The sequence below is a fragment of the Oncorhynchus tshawytscha genome, unplaced genomic scaffold (genome assembly GCF_018296145.1).
Source record: "Oncorhynchus tshawytscha isolate Ot180627B unplaced genomic scaffold, Otsh_v2.0 Un_contig_727_pilon_pilon, whole genome shotgun sequence".
NCBI classification, from domain to species: domain Eukaryota; kingdom Metazoa; phylum Chordata; class Actinopteri; order Salmoniformes; family Salmonidae; genus Oncorhynchus; species Oncorhynchus tshawytscha.
Window position 1 is genome coordinate 157,698 of NW_024609680.1, and position 17,768 is coordinate 175,465.

At 45.4% G+C, this 17,768-nt stretch overlaps 1 protein-coding gene across 12 annotated transcripts in view; it reads right to left on the reverse strand.

Annotated features, from left to right (window-relative positions):
- Positions 1-17,768, reverse strand: part of LOC112239993 (protein MTSS 1-like) — a 121,374-nt gene that overhangs the window by 34,042 nt on the left and 69,564 nt on the right. For all 12 annotated transcript variants that reach the window (XM_042316905.1, XM_042316908.1, XM_042316902.1 and 9 more), the window contains exon 4: positions 858-942. In XM_042316905.1, the coding sequence (XP_042172839.1) occupies positions 858-942 (85 nt within the window). The remainder of the gene's footprint in view (positions 1-857; positions 943-17,768) is intronic.

The window sequence follows — 17,768 nt, forward strand, 5'->3', positions numbered from 1 at the left end:
AGGGGTAGGGTATAGTGGTAATGAGGGTGGGGTATAGTGGTAATGAGGGGTGGGGTATAGTGGTAATGAGGGGGTGGGGTATAGTGGTAATGAGGGGCGGGGTATAGTGGTAATGAGGGGGTGGGGTATAGTGGTGATGAGGGGGGCGGGGCATAGTGTTGATGAGGGGGCAGGGCATAGTGTTGATGAGGGGGCAGAGCATAGTGGTGATGAGGGGCGGGGCATAGTGGTGAGGGGGGGCGGGGCATAGCAGTAATGAGGGGCGGGGTATTTCAGTAATGAGGGGCGGGGCATAGTGGTAATGTGAGCCAGACAGCTGAGACTAATATAACACCCTGGACTCTCTGGTCTGGACACATGTTGTCAGAGAGACAGCCAGACAGTGTGTGTGTTTTTCATTTATGTGTGTGTGTGTGTGTGTGTGTGTGTGTGTGTGTGTGTGTGTGTGTGTGTGTGTGTGTGTGTGTGTGTGTGTGGCTAGGCTAGACTAGCTAGACCACAGGCACCTAGGTTTACTACTGCACACTGTCACAGCCATGGAGACGCAAGAAGAATTTCTCCAAAATGCCTTGAAGAAATTAGAGATCCCTCTGTGTGTGTGTGTGTGTCGTGGACCAGACATGCCTGAGACAGTGGAATGCTGGGAAAGACGAGAATCGGCTGAGCTGGGTGACATTCTACAGATTCATCAGTAATGTCTCACTTTAACGACACTGTTACACACACACACACACACACACACACACACACACACACACACACACACACACTTCTTCATTTCGTTCAAAGTGACATGTATTACAAATCAATGGTAAATGATGGTGTAGTAGTGTCGTTGTAAATGAGAACATCCTTACATTGAAAAGTCTCTGAGCTTGGCCTCGATGCTTCTGTGTCTCATACACATCCTGGTTAGAGCTGAACCAATGTCTCTGGTGCCTCCTGTAACACACAAACAATACATCCTGGTTAGAGCTGAACCAATCTGCATAGGAAACTTCACAAAATGATTAACCCTTTATTTTGACAGGAAAGTTATATTGAGTCTATGGTGTCTTTTCCAGATGAGCCCTGCATAAATACATCAAACATATACACAATATACACAAACCACACAACATATTAAGAGAAACAGACACATGTATCAACTTAGAGGTCTCAGATCATTACTCATTTCATTTCAGAGAGCTCTGTAAAGTTGTGCCACATAAATGGCACAAAAAAAACAACTAAAAGTAGCTTTACCCAACTCTGTGGAGACCGAAGGGGCCTCCAGTGTTATCCAAGCCTGTGACTGGGTTTGGTAATTAATGATGATAGATAAATAGGAGGTTTCTGCATGAGTGCTTTGTAAATAAACACTAGAGAACGCTGCTCTCTCCTTACATACAAAGAGGCCCAACCCACTTTTTGATACAAAACACAACGGTGAGTTCTAGAACCATCACCAGTAATAAACCTAAAGGCCCAATGAGAGAGGGGCCTGGCGTTTCAGGATTTTAGGGGCAAGGCCAAATGGCCTTCAAGAGGTGCCAGTGCACCAAGAGGGCACCAAGGCCATCTGCTAGGGCACCAAGGCCATCTGCTAGGGCACCAAGGCCATCTGCCAGGGCACCAAGGTCATCTGCTAGGGCACCAAGGTCATCTGCTAGGGCACCAAGGCTATCTGCCAGGGCACCAAGGCTATGTGCTAGGGCACCAAGGCCATCTGCTAGGGTACCAAGGCTATGTGCTAGGGCACCAACGCTATGTGCTAGGGCACCAAGGCCATCTGCTAGGGCACCAAGGCCATCTGCTAGGGCACCAAGAACATCTGCTAGGGTACCAAGGTCATCTGCTAGGGCACCAAGGTCATCTGCTAGGGCACCAAGGCTATCTGCCAGGGCACCAAGGCCATCTGCTAGGGCACCAAGAACATCTGCTAGGGCACCAAGAACATCTGCTAGGGTACCAAGGCTATGTGCTAGGGCACCAAGGCCATCTGCTGGGGTACCAAGGCTATCTGCTAGGGTACCAAGGCTATCTGCTAGGGTACCAAGGCCATCTGCTAGGGCACCAAGGCCATCTGCTAGGGCACCAAGAACATCTGCTAGGGCACCAATGCCATCTGCTAGGGCACCAAGAACATCTGCTAGGTTACCAAGGTCATCTGCTAGGGCACCAAGGTGATCTGCTAGGGTTCCAAGGCTATCTGCTAGGGTACCAAGGTCATCTGCTAGGGCACCAAGGTGATCTGCTAGGGTTCCAAGGCTATCTGCTAGGGTACCAATGCCATCTGCTAGGGCACCAAGAACATCTGCTAGGTTACCAAGGTCATCTGCTAGGGCACCAAGGTGATCTGCTAGGGTTCCAAGGCTATCTGCTAGGGTACCAAGGCCATCTGCTAGGGCACCAAGGTAATCTACGAGGGCACCACGGTCATCTGCTGGGGCACCAAGGCTATCTGCTGGGGTACCAAGGCTATCTGCTGGGGTACCAAGGCTATCTGCTGGGGTACCAAGGCTATCTGCTGGGGCACCAAGGATATTAACCAAAATAGGTTAAGAAAAACATAGGTGTATTTAAATGTACACAAATAATGCATTAGTCTACCTGTCAAAGCGTAGGGGATAGGCTATGGCATTGGCTATAGTTTGTCTCTGTCAAATGAAACCGCTCGCATTTGCAGTGCGCTTTAGAGAAAGGTGTTTTTCAGCGAATTGCATTGAGGAACATTTGTGTTTATAGCCGACTGCCATGTGCGCATTGCTGCGCTTATAATGTGAAGATATAACCTAATAGTTTATAATGTGAAGATATAGCCAAATAGTGTATAATGTGAAGATATAGCCTAATAGTGTATAATGTGAAGATATAGCCTAATAGTTTATAATGTGAAGATATAGCCTAATAGTGTATAATGTGAAGATATAGCCTAATAGTGTATAATGTGAAGATATAGCCTAATAGTTTATAATATGAAGATATAGCCTAATAGTGTATAATGTGAAGATATAGCCTAATAGTTTATAATGTGAAGATATAGCCTAATAGTTTATAATGTGAAGATATAGCCTAATAGTGTATAATGTGAAGATATAGCCTAATAGTGTATAATGTGAAGATATAGCCTGTGAAGATATAGCCTAATAGTGTAGAATGTGAAGATATAGCCTGTGAAGATATAGCCTAATAGTGTATAATGTGAAGATATAGCCTAATAGTGTATAATGTGAAGATATAGCCTGTGAAGATATAGCCAAATAGTGTATAATGTGAAGATATAGCCTAATAGTGTATAATGTGAAGATATAGCCTGTGAAGATATAGCCTAATAGTTTATAATGTGAAGATATAGCCTAATAGTGTATAATGTGAAGATATAGCCTAATAGTGTAGAATGTGAAGATATAGCCTAATAGTTTATAATGTGAAAATATAGCCTAATAGTGTATAATGTGAAAATATAGTCTAATAGTTTATCAACATTTTAAGCTAAATCTTCTGATTTGTTGCATCAGCCTCATTGCGTTTAATTTATTTTTATGTTGGCTTCAGTGGTTGTATTCATTTGGGATCTATCGTATCCACAACTGTCCCAGAGTCTGTTTGGAATATTTATTTCTCACACAGAAGGACAAGCTGACCAATAGAATAGGTCAACTTTTGTACTATGGGGGGGATAGTATATTAACATAATAGTTGTGTACTATGGGGGGGATAGTATATTAACATAATAGTTGTGTACTATGGGGGGATAGTATATTAACATAATAGTTGTGTACTATGGGGGGATAGTATATTAACATAATAGTTGTGTACTATGGGGGGATAGTATATTAACATAATAGTTGTGTACTATGGGGGATAGTATATTAACATAATAGTTGTGTACTATGGGGGATAGTATATTAACATAATAGTTGTGTACTATGGGGGATAGTATATTAACATAATAGGGTATATGGGGGATAGTATATTAACATAATAGTTGTGTACTATGGGGGATAGTATATTAACATAATAGTTGTGTACTATGGGGGGATAGTATATTAACATAATAGTTGTGTACTATGGGGGATAGGGTGTACTATGGGGGATAGTATATTAACATAATAGTGTACTATGGGGGGATAGTATATTAACATAATAGTTGTGTACTATGGGGGATAGTATATTAACATAATAGTTGTGTACTATGGGGGATAGTATATTAACATAATAGTTGTGTACTATGGGGGATAGTATATTAACATAATAGTTGTGTACTATAGGGGGATAGTATATTAACATAATAGTTGTGTACTATGGGGGATAGTATATTAACATAATAGTTGTGTACTATGGGGGATAGTATATTAACATAATAGTTGTGTACTATGGGGGATAGTATATTAACATAATAGTTGTGTACTATGGGGGGGGGATAGTATATTAACATAATAGTTGTGTACTATGGGGGATAGTATATTAACATAATAGTTGTGTACTATGGGGGATAGTATATTAACATAATAGTTGTGTACTATGGGGGGGATAGTTAACATATTAACATAATAGTTGTGTACTATGGGGGGGATAGTATATTAACATAATAGTGTACTGTGTACTATACTATGGGGGGATAGTATATTAACATAATAGTTGTTGTGTACTATGGGGGATAGTACTATAGTATATTAACATAATAGTTGTGGGGGGATAGTATATTAACATAATAGTTGGATGTACTATGGGGGATAGTATATTAACATAATAGTTGTGTACTATGGGGGGATAGTATATTAACATAATAGTTGTGTACTATGGGGGGATAGTATATTAACATAATAGTTGTGTACTATGGGGGGATAGTATATTAACATAATAGTTGTGTACTATGGGGGGATAGTATATTAACATAGTCTCGTGCTCTTGCTGTTCGTTACTCATCTTGTTGCCTGACGAAAAAGTACATGTGGACAGTTGTTTTTGTAACGTTTTCAACATACACCTCTAAATTCGATAACATGACTCCCCGATGTGTCCTCACTAGTAGCCTACATCCGAGCTGTGATGCCTGTGAGAAGGATTCCATCACGTGATGGCCATTGGCCAATAAGAATTGAGATATATCTGAAAGAGCCATGTGAGTGAGAGGTGCTTCGGAGCAGGGCGATTGGCAGCCGGGAGGAGGGATGTACAAGTACTACATTCAGTCGACAAGGGCCACTATGGCAGCTGCAAGGCATGGATTAGGGGGCTTTACGGCCACACAAGGGGGCATTACGGCCACACAAGGGGGCATTACGGCCACACAAGGGGGCATTACGGCCACACAAGGGGGCATTACGGCCATGGTTGTCGATGCCACCGGGAAATCCTGTGTTTAGCTGGGTATGTGGTCCATGTATGGGAGAGGAGTAGCAATGAGGTGCCACAACACACTTGTCAAATTCCTCCAGGGGTACCTAGCCTACACAAAGGCCCCTGGTCCCCAAAACACTGAAAGACCGCCCATGGTCCCCCCCTAAACACTGAAAGGTCCCAGCAGCTGTACGACCCCCGAGGTCCAGGGACTGAGCTGCAGCGGTCGGACACATTGTCTCCCTCACGGGGACTTCCTCCCAGGGTATTGTTCCCCTCTCTCTCTGCCTCATCAACAGGACAGAGCAGCTAGGACAGGACACATTGTCTCCCTCACGGGGACTTCCTCCCAGGGTATTGTTCCCTGTTCTGTTCCCCTCTCTCTCTCTCTCTCTCTGCCTCATCAACAGGACAGAGCAGCTAGGACAGGACACATTGTCTCCCTCACGGGGACTTCCTCCCAGGGTATTGTTCCCTCTCTCTCTCTGCCTCATCAACAGGACAGAGCAGCTAGGACAGGACACATTGTCTCCCTCACGGGGACTTCCTCCCAGGGTATTGTTCCCTCTCTCTCTCTGCCTCATCAACAGGACAGAGCAGCTAGGACAGGACACATTGTCTCCCTCACAGGGACTTCCTCCCAGGGTATTGTTCCCCTCTCTCTCTCTGCCTCATCAACAGGACAGAGCAGCTAGGACAGGACACATTGTCTCCCTCACAGGGACTTCCTCCCAGGGTACTCTGCCTCATCAACAGGACAGAGCAGTAGGACAGGACACATTGTCTCCCTCACGGGGACTTCCTCCCAGGGTATTGTTCCCCTCTCTCTCTCTGCCTCATCAACAGGACAGAGCAGCTAGGACAGGACACATTGTCTCCCTCACAGGGACTTCCTCCCAGGGTATTGTTCCCCTCTCTCTCTCTGCCTCATCAACAGGACAGAGCAGCTAGGACAGGCCAGGACCCCTGCTGAACTACAACACCCCATTAACTAAGGCTCTGCAGCCAAACATTGCTGTAACATAGACACTAGAGACACAGACAGGGAACACTACAGCTGCAGTGGTCAGGTCCAGATGTGAATGTGCTTTAGCTTAGTCAACTCCTTTATCGTCTTCAGCTTGGCTAGAGCACACAGGCCTTTAGGTCTGGGACCAAGCTAGTAGCTCCTGAGTGGCCGCAGCGGTCGAAGGCTCTGCATCTCAGCGCTAGAGGCGTCACTACAGACCCTGGTTCAGCGGTCTAAGTCACTGCATCTCAGTACTAGAGGCGTCACTACAGACCCTGGTTCAGAGGTCTGAGACACTGCCTCTCAGTGGTAGAGGTGTCACTACAGACCCTGGTTCAGCGGTCTAAGTCACTGTATCTCAGCGCTAGAGGCGTCACTACAGACACCCTGGTTCAGCGGTCTGGCAAGCATCTCACTACAGACACCCTGGCATCTAAGTCACTGCATCTCAGCGCTAGAGGCGCCACTACAGACACCCTGGTTCAGCGGTCTAAGTCACTGCATCTCAGCGCTAGAGGCGCCACTACAGACACCCTGGTTCAGCGGTCTAAGTCACTGCATCTCAGTACTAGAGGCGTCACTACAGACACCCTGGTTCAGCGGTCTAAGTCACTGCATCTCAGCGCTAGAGGCGCCACTACAGACACCCTGGTTCAGCGGTCTAAGTCACTGCATCTCAGTACTAGAGGCGCCACTACAGACACCCTGGTTCAGCGGTCTAAGTCACTGCATCTCAGTACTAGAGGCGCCACTACAGACACCCTGGTTCAGCGGTCTAAGCTGCATCTCAGTACTAGAGGCGCCACTACAGACCCTGGTTCAGCGGTCTAAGTCACTGCATCTCAGTACTAGAGGCGCCACTACAGACACCCTGGTTCAGCGGTCTAAGTCACTGCATCTCAGTACTAGAGGCGCCACTACAGACACCCTGGTTCAGCGGTCTAAGTCACTGCATCTCAGTACTAGAGGCGCCACTACAGACACCCTGGTTCAGCGGTCTAAGTCACTGCATCTCAGTACTAGAGGCGCCACTACAGACACCCTGGTTCGATCCCAAGCTGTATCACAACTGGCTGTGATTGGGAGTCCCATAGGGCGGCACACAATTGGTCCAGCGTCATCCGGGTTTGGCCGTCATTGTAGACAAGAATTTGTTCTTCACTGACTTGCCTAGTTAAATAAAGGTTGAATTAAAAATGACAAAAATCTAATTTGCATAAAGGTTACAAGGCCGGTTTCATTTGCTCTTGGCCAGCCTGACAGCCTCTGTGCCTGGGCTCAAAACGCCAGACCATGCTACCACTGACTAATCTGCTAGGAGATGAATTAGAAATGAAAAAGGCCTTTTTACAAATCACTTCCTCTGGTTTAAAGAGCTATTAATGCTTATTAACGCTGCAGGATCCCATTTAGGCTCAACACACAGCCTGGATGAAGGACAGACAGACAGACGTGTGTGTACAGTTGGTGTGTGTTCCTGTCTTGTGTTTAGCTGGGCACGTGGTTCATGTCTCCATGCCCAGGCCATGGCAGTAAAGCCTCACCAGAACCTTACAACCAGCTGGGGCCTCCTCTAGACCAGTAAACACTCCCAAGTGAGACGAGAGGCTTGACATTGACTGGCAGGACCATTGTCTGTCCTCAGTGTCCTGCCCAGTGTGAGTGAAGGTCTGTTCTGTTTAACCCTGCATGGAGCAGACTGCTCTACTGTGGAATGAATGAACAGCTCTGCAGGACGGGACTTCAAAATCACTTCCAGAAACTCACTGAGACCTACTGCTTTTGTTGGAGCTTGTATGGTAGTGGGTGGGGGTGGAGGGTGATTTGTTAACAGCTTTTAATAACCTCACAATAACCCATCTTAGACCCCTTGATATAGGGTTGGATCTTAGACCCCTTGATACAGGGTTGGATCTTAGACCCCTTGATATAGGGTTGGATCTTAGACCCCTTGATATAGGGTTGGATCTTAGACCCCTTGAAACAGGGGTTGGATCTTAGACCCCTTGATACAGGGTTGGATCTTAGATCCCTTGATACAGGGTTGGATCTTAGACCCCTTGATCTTAGATCCCTTGGGTTGGATCCCTTGATTAGGGTTGGTTGGATCCCTTGATACAGGGTTGGATCTTAGACCCCTTGATACAGGGTTGGATCTTAGACCCCTTGATACAGGGTTGGATCTTAGATCCCTTGATACAGGGTTGGATCTTAGATCCCTTGATACAGGGTTGGATCTTAGACCCCTTGATATAGGGTTGGATCTTAGACCCCTTGATATAGGGTTGGATCTTAGACCCCTTGAAACAGGGGTTGGATCTTAGACCCCTTGATACAGGGTTGGATCTTAGATCCCTTGATACAGGGTTGGATCTTAGACCCCTTGATACAGGGTTGGATCTTAGACCCCTTGATACAGGGTTGGATCTTAGACCCCTTGATACAGGGTTGGATCTTAGACCCCTTGATACAGGGTTGGATCTTAGACCCCTTGATACAGGGTTGGATCTTAGCCCCCTTGATACAATGTTGGATCTTAGGCCCCTTGAAACAGGGTTGGATCTTAGACCCCTTGAAACAGGGTTGGATTTGGTGGGTTGTGGCCAGAAAATGCAGCTGTGTTTGGGTCTTAGGCCTAACGAATGTCAGGGGCCATTCAGACAGAACTGGAGTAGAATCAATGTCCATAAGAAGTGTTTAAACTCGGGTTTGGCGGGATCCAGATTGTTATACTGTTCTTGTACCATACCGAGGTATACGGTATTACCGGCAGTGCACACAAGTGGTTTGATTTCTTTCCAAACATTAAAAAAAAAACGGACGCTAGCTAAATGCTAACAAAGTACTAGCGTATTCCATAGAATTCTATAGCGGATGCTAGCTAAATGCTAACAAAGTACTAGCGAATTCCATAGAATTCTATAGCGAATGCTAGCTAAATGCTAACAAAGTACTAGCGAATTCCATAGAATTCTATAGCGGATGCTAGCTAAATGCTAACAAAGTACTAGCGAATTCCATAGAATTCTATAGCGGATGCTAGCTAAATGCTAACAAAGTACTAGCGAATTCCATAGAATTCTATAGCGGATGCTAGCTAAATGCTAACAAAGTACTAGCGAATTCCATAGAATTCTATAGCGGATGCTAGCTAAATGCTAACAAAGTACTAGCGAATTCCATAGAATTCTATAGCGGATGCTAGCTAAATGCTAACAAGCCCAAGCTAATTGGAAGGACAAACAATCCAGCTCATAAAGTTATACAACTATCTCAAAAGGCTACTCACAGTTTACTGAACGCACAAAACAATATTAGACAGTAGGGATCTGGATCCAGGAGGGGATTGGTTGTCTCTGCTTTAACCAATAACCTTGATCTTGCAAGCTAGCCACTTAGCAAACAAACCAAATGCATAGCTGGAGAGAATTGATTTGGCACATCTTAGATAGTTAAAACTTATAAAATATTTAGCTGGCAAACATTAGTAGTGAATTTCAAGTGTAACCTGATCACCTCTCTTGCGCTGCACAACAGTGGGTTTTCACGTCGCAAAGCTTCCGTTTGCTCTGTGTGGTGCTTGTAAACAAACATACACTTATGTATACAAAAGTATGTGGACACCCCTTCAAGTTTCAAACTGCCTGCGGAAGCAACTTCAGCATAAGAACTGTTCGTCGGGAGCTTCATGAAATGGGTTTCCATGGCCGAGCAGCCGCACACAAGCCTAAGATCACCATGCACAATGCCAAGCGTTGGCTGGAGTGGTGTAAAGCTCGCCAAGCTCGTCAAGTCCCCACAGCAATGTTCCAACATCTAGTGGAAAACCTTCCCAGAAGAGTGGAGGCTGTTATAGCAGCGAAGGAGGGGGACCAACTCCATATTAATGCCCATGATTTTGGAATGAGATGTTGGACGATCAGGTGTCCACATACTTTTGATCGTGTAGTGTACCTCGGCATACTGAGGGAAGCCTAGTTTAAAAACACACTGCTACTGTGCTCGTAAAGACTTCAGACAAAATCAGCGGCTTTGACCAACCGTGTAATGAAACCCTTTTCATGGTGCTACAGTATAACGCAGTCTGAAACGCTACTGTATGTTTCCAGACACTTGCCAGTAGAATACGGAAATGGACAAAGGCAGACTGCAACAGAAGCTCAGACATCAGTCACACTTTTATGTTTATAAAACAAGTGACTTTTCTCCTGAAATTAACTGGACAATGTGTTAAGATAATGAATGTAGAGTTAAATGTGACAAAATAGTTTCTCTCTGTTATTTTTTATCATTATCTTGACGACAAGGAGGTCAGTCTTTAGACTCATAAGAGCACTCTGTCTGTAACACTGAGTTGTGAACCCTGATTGTTTTCACTCAATCCCTCTCTGTCTCTCTCTCACTCCGTCTGGCTTTCTGAACTAAAACCAGCATCAGAACCCACAACCTCAGCTCCGCCTGAGACACAGTCCACCTCTTGTTACTGGTTAAAATAAACGTACAGTCCACACACACAGAGAGAGAGAGAGAGCTGTTTTTATTTGACCCCCTCTCCCTCAGATTGACTAGCTGTTATTGAGAGGGTGTGGTGGCAGTAGGATATATAAACCTCCCGTTCATATCACACAGTCAGGAACAATAATACAATACACACATATTGATAGTCCCCCTATGGTGACAGTCATAGTGATACTGTTCCTATGGTGACAGTCATAGTGATACTGTTCCTATGGTGACAGTCATAGTGATACTGTTCCTATGGTGACAGTCATAGTGATACTGTTCCTATGGTGACAGTCATAGTGATACTGTTCCTATAGTGTGCCCTCCTGAACAGGACCCTGGAATAAGGAAGCTGCCCCAGACAGGGGGAAACCCAACCTGGGTAGAAGCTCTACTGATTGGCTGTATAGAGGGGGTCTACTGATTGGCTGTATAGAGGGGATCTACTGATTGGCTGTATAGAGGGGATGATCCACCTCCTCAGGATCTAAAATCTCAGGGTCTCAACACATGACGCATATGATGCATTCTGGCAGTCATGCTGGCACCTCTTCCTGTATAACAAAGCCCAACCCAGAGAGAGTATTCACAGTCACCATGACAGAAGACTTCGTTCCTTCGGTGGTTGTTCAACATTTCTTTCAACAAAACAAACAAGCATGCCATAAAAATAGCTTTCTTTAGTTCTACTGACACGACCACACTGATTCCAGCTTTAGAAGGAACAGAGAGGATCAGAGATGAACAGAGAGGTACAGAGAGTATCAGAGAGGATCAGAGAGTACAGAGAGTATCAGAGAGGATCAGAGAGGATCAGAGAGGTACAGAGAGGATCAGAGATGATCAGAGAGGTACAGAGAGGAACAGAGAGGATCAGAGATGAACAGAGAGGTACAGAGATGAACAGAGATGATCAGAGATGAACAGAGAGGTACAGAGAGGATCAGAGAGGAACAGAGAGGTACAGAGAGGAACAGAGATGATCAGAGAGGATCAGAGATGAACAGAGAGGATCAGAGATGTACAGAGAGGAACAGAGAGGATCAGAGAGGAAAAGAGATGTACAGAGAGGAACAGAGAGGAACAGAGAGGGTGAGAGATGAACAGAGAGGAACAGAGAGGAACAGAGAGGATCAGAGAGGAACAGAGATGATCAGAGAGGTACAGAGAGGATCAGAGATGATCAGAGAGGTACAGAGAGGAACAGAGAGGATCAGAGATGAACAGAGAGGTACAGAGATGAACAGAGATGATCAGAGAGGATCAGAGATGAACAGAGAGGTACAGAGAGGATCAGAGAGGATCAGAGAAGAACAGAGAGGTACAGAGAGGAACAGAGATGATCAGAGAGGATCAGAGATGATCAGAGATGTACAGAGAGGAACAGAGAGGATCAGAGAGGAACAGAGATGTACAGAGAGGAACAGAGAGGAACAGAGAGGGTCAGAGATGAACAGAGAGGAATCGAGAGGAACAGAGAGGATCAGAGAGGAACAGAGATGATCAGAGAGGTACAGAGGGGAAGAAAAGGTAAAGATAGGTTTTTAATTGTGTAGTCTGGTGTTTCTCACACCATGTGTGTGTGTGTTAGAATGTGGTGGTTCTGCTCTCTTCGAGGGTTGCTCCGGGAGAGAAAACCTTGGCTCCTTTCTGTTTTACCACCAGAGAAACAGATGACAGCCGCTGGTAGGAAACGCACGGTGGCTGGCCTTGATGCTCCCCAGCTGAAATCAGCAGCACTCAGAGGCCGTGCAGAGACATGCTGAGACACCTCTTAGCCTTTACATGAGGACCTTATCACACTCTAAAGGAGAAGATCCACTGAACTGGACATCGATGGATCCCATTCACTATCCTAAGTGACTGGTATTGAACTGACGCTTCAATTGCATGAATGAATCGTCCACAACCCTCCCCTCTGTCTGCTCTGTAGTCGACTCTGAGAGACATTTTCCTTCCATTGTCCAGAAACATTACGTCTCCTCCTTCCTCTCATTGGTTGACAGCTGTCAGTGAGGTCCTCTCAAGTGGAGTCAGTGTGGGAGTGTTCAGTTAACAGGTGAATATCAGGATTAATAGTGGAGTCAGTGTGGGAGTGGTCAGTGTGGGAGTGGTCAGTTAACAGGTGAATATCAGGATTAATAGTGGAGTCAGTGTGGGAGTGGTCAGTGTGGGAGTGGTCAGTTAACAGGTGAATATCAGGATTAATAGTGGAGTCAGTGTGGGTGGTCAGTGTGGGAGTGGTCAGTTAACAGGTGAATATCAGGGTTAATAGTGGAGTCAGTGTGGGTGGTCAGTGTGGGAGTGGTCAGTTAACAGGTGAATATCAGGATTAATAGTGGAGTCAGTGTGGGTGGTCAGTGTGGGAGTGGTCAGTTAACAGGTGAATATCAGGGTTAATAGTGGAGTCAGTGTGGGTGGTCACAGGTGTGTGGGAGTGTGTGGGAGTGGTCAGTTAACAGGTGTATAGCAGGGTTAATAGTGGAGTCAGTGTGGGAGTGGTCAGTTAACAGGTTAACAGGGTGAATATCAGGATTAGTAGTGGAGTCAGTGTAGCAGGGAGTGGTCAGTGTGGGAGTGGTCAGTTAACAGGTGTATAGCAGGGTTAATAGTGGAGTCAGTGTGGGAGTGGTCAGTTAACAGGTGTATAGCAGGGCAGGGTTAATGGGAGTGGAGTCAGTAGCAGGGTGTGGATTGGTCAGGTGTAGGGTTAATAGTGGAGTCAGTGGTCAACAGGTGTATAGCAGGGTTAATAGCGGAGTCAGTGTGGGAGTGGTCAGTTAACAGGTGTATAGCAGGGTTAATAGTATAGTGGAGTCAGTGTGGGAGTGGTCAGTTAACAGGTGTAAAGCAGGGTTAATAGTGGAGTCAGTGTGGGAGTGGTCAGTTAACAGGTGTATAGCAGGGTTAATAGTGGAGTCAGTGTGGGAGTGGTCAGTTAACAGGTGTATAGCAGGGTTAATAGTGGAGTCAGTGTGGGAGTGGTCAGTTAACAGGTGTATAGCAGGGTTAATAGTGGAGTCAGTGTGGGAGTGGTCAGTTAACAGGTGTATAGCAGGGTTAATAGTGGAGTCAGTGTGGGAGTGGTCAGTTAACAGGTGTAAAGCAGGGTTAATAGTGGAGTCAGTGTGGGAGTGGTCAGTTAACAGGTGTAAAGCAGGGTTAATAGTGGAGTCAGTATGGGAGTGGTCAGTTAACAGGTGTATAGCAGGGTTAATAGTGGAGTCAGTGTGGGAGTGGTCAGTTAACAGGTGTATAGCAGGGTTAATAGCTGGCTAGCTAACACTGTACAGAGAGGAGAACGTCCAGGCCCTGGCCTGTTTCCAGACTGTCTGTCACTGTGAGGCCCCAGCCAGGCCACCTGTCTACCCAGCTCTGAGGAGGAAGATGGGGTTGGGTTGAAGAGTGGAGGTGGGGACAGACTGTCAGCTGGTGCTGATGGATGGAGAGGTGTGCTTCTCAGGATTAATTAAAGGCACCGACCTGTCGGCCAGCCATGTCAGGCAGTCATTCACCCAGTCAGCCGGGGCCACCGTGGGGAATGTCCCTTCCTTTCATCATCATCATCAGCATACCGTAGACCTGGGTTCAAATACCATTTGAAAGTATGTCTAATACTTAAGCTGGGTATCATTGAGCTTGTCTTGGTGAAATGGAATCAGTCGAATAGTGGGAAAACCCACAAACCATCTGACACTCCAGACAGGCTAAAGAAAACGGTTAAAGTATTTTGAAATATTTCAAAATGACTTGAACCCAGGTCTGGCCTACACTTCCTCCTTCAGCTGTCACCTTCCAGTCGCCTGTCTTCAGGGACTCATTCATTATTACCGGAGCGGCTGGTCCTGTTGTGTGTGTGTGTGTGTGCGTGTGTGTGTGTTTAGCAGGGAATGGGATCTGTCATCATGTATGTTTCTAAAGGACTTGTTAACGTAGCCCTTTCCTGCAGTCAGTGACCAGAAGCTCCCTCTTTGGCCTCTTGGGTGGAATGTTATTCATATTTTTCAAAATTAATAAAGATTTTTTTTTAATCAATGACAAAAATCCAGTGTTTTTATGTTTTAACAGTTTTGTGATATTTCAGTCTTCTGTGATGTATATAAAGGGTAATATTGGGATGAAAACTCCAATTGAATACATATCTAACTATAATATATATATATATTTTTTTAATCCCATAACCATGTGTGTGAGGTGTATACTTTTGTTTCAAAGTAGATTTGTTTAAGACTACCCAGAAACACTGTGTGTCAGACTACCAACAGTCACTCTGTGTCAGACTACCAACAGTCACTCTGTGTCAGACTACCAACAGTCACTCTGTGTCAGACTACCAACAGTCACTCTGTGTCAGACTACCAACAGTCACTCTGTGTCAGACTACCAACAGTCACTCTGTGTCAGACTACCAACAGTCACTCTGTGTCAGACTACCAACAGTCACTCTGTGTCAGACTACCAACAGTCACTCTGTGTCAGACTACCAACAGTCACGCTGTGTCAGACTACCAACAGTCACTCTGTGTCAGACTACCAAAAGTCACTCTGTGTCAGACTACCAACAGTCAACAGTCACTCTGTGTCAGACTACCAACAGTCACGCTGTGTCAGATTTACCAACAGTCACTCTGTGTCAGACTACCAAAAGTCACTCTGTGTGACTCCTGATTTCAATGTCTTCTTCCTCTCCTTAACTAGTCATGGCTAGTCCCACTGCAGTAAAAAGGTTAAAACCAATGTCTCCTTCCTCTTTAACTAGTCATGGCTAGGGCGGGTCATTTGGTTTGTGACACTCGTCCTTCCTCTCCTTAACTAGTCATGGCTAGTCAATGTCTCCTCCTCCTTAACTAGTCATGGCTAGTCAATGTCTCCTTCCTCTCCTTAACTAGTCATGGCTAGTCAATGTCTCCTCTCCAACTAGTCATGGCTAGTCAATGTAACTAGTCATGGCTTCAATGTCTCCTTCCTCTCCTAACTAGTCATGGCTAGTCAATGTCTCAACTAGTCATGGCTAGTCAATGTCTCCTTCCTCTCCTTAACTAGTCATGGCTAGTCAATCCTTCTCCTTAACTAGTCATGGCTAGTCAATGTCTCCTTCCTCTCCTCAACTAGTCATGGCTAGTCAATGTCTTCTTCCTCTCCTTAACTAGTCATGGCTAGTCAATGTCTCCTTCCTCTCCTTAACTAGTCATGGCTAGTCAATGTCTCATGTCTCCTTAACTAGTCAATGTCTCCTTCCTCTCCTTAACTAGTCATGACTAGTCAATGTCTCCTTCCTCTCCTTAACTAGTCATGGCTAGTCAATGTCTCCTTCCTCTCCTTAACTAGTCATGGCTAGTCAATGTCTCATGTCTCCTTAACTAGTCATGGCTAGTCAATGTCTCATGTCGTCTTCCTCTCCTTAACTAGTCATGGCTAGTCAATGTCTTCTTCCTCTCCTTAACTAGTCATGGCTAGTCAATGTCTCCTTCCTCTCCTTAACTAGTCATGGCTAGTCAATGTCTCCTTCCTCTCCTTAACTAGTCAATGTCTCCTTCCTCTCCTTAACTAGTCATGACTAGTCAATGTCTCCTTCCTCTCCTTAACTAGTCACTAGTCTTAACTAGTCATGGCTAGTCAATGTGTCTTCATCTCTTAACTTAACTAGTCATGGCTAGTCAATGTCTCCTTCCTCTCCTCAACTAGTCATGGCTAGTCAATGTCTTTCCTTAACTTCATGGCTAGTCTCTCCTTCCTTAACTAGTCATGGCTAGTCAATGTCTCCTTCCTCTCCTTAACTAGTCATGGCTAGTCAATGTCTTCTTCCTCTCCTTAACTAGTCATGGCTAGTCAATGTCTCCTTCCTCTCCTTAACTAGTCATGGCTAGTCAATGTCTCCTTCCTCTCCTTAACTAGTCATGGCTAGTCAATGTCTCCTTCCTCTCCTTAACTAGTCATGGCTAGTCAATGTCTCCTTCCTCTCCTTAACTAGTCATGGCTAGTCAATGTCTCATGTCTCCTTAACTAGTCATGGCTAGTCAATGTAACTAGTCATGGCTAGTCAATGTCTCATGTCGTCTTCCTCTCCTTAACTAGTCATGGCTAGTCAATGTCTTCTTCCTCTCCTTAACTAGTCATGGCTAGTCAATGTCTCCTTCCTCTCCTTAACTAGTCATGGCTAGTCAATGTCTCCTTCCTCTCCTTAACTAGTCATGGCTAGTCAATGTCTGCTTCCTCTCCTTAACTAGTCATGGCTAGTCAATGTCTCATGTCTCCTTAACTAGTCATGGCTAGTCAATGTCTCCTTCCTCTCCTCAACTAGTCATGGCTAGTCAATGTCTTCTTCCTCTCCTCAACTAGTCATGGCTAGTCAATGTCTCATGTCTTCTTCCTCTCCTTAACTAGTCATGGCTTGTCAATGTCTCCTTCCTCTCCTTAACTAGTCATGGCTAGTCAATGTCTCCTTCCTCTCCTTAACTAGTCATGGGTCAATGTAACAGTCATGTCAATGTCCTTCCTCTCCTTAACTAGTCATGGCTAGTCAATGTCTCCTTCCTCTCCTCAACTAGTCATGGCTAGTCAATGTCTCCTTCCTCTCCTCAACTAGTCATGGCTAGTCAATGTCTCCTTCCTCTCCTTAACTAGTCATGGCTAGTCAATGTCTCCTTCCTCTCCTCAACTAGTCATGGCTAGTCAATATCTCCTTCCTCTCCTCAACTAGTCATGGCTAGTCAATGTCTCCTTCCTCTCCTCAACTAGTCATGGCTAGTCAATGTCTTCTTCCTCTCCTCAACTAGTCATGGCTAGTCAATGTCTCCTTCCTCTCCTCAACTAGTCATGGCTAGTCAATGTCTCATGTCTGGTTTGGGAGCAGAAGTAGTTGTCGTTCCTCTGAGGAGAAATCACAGTTCATTGGCCTAATCAAAGAAGCATCGGTATATCGGTATACAGT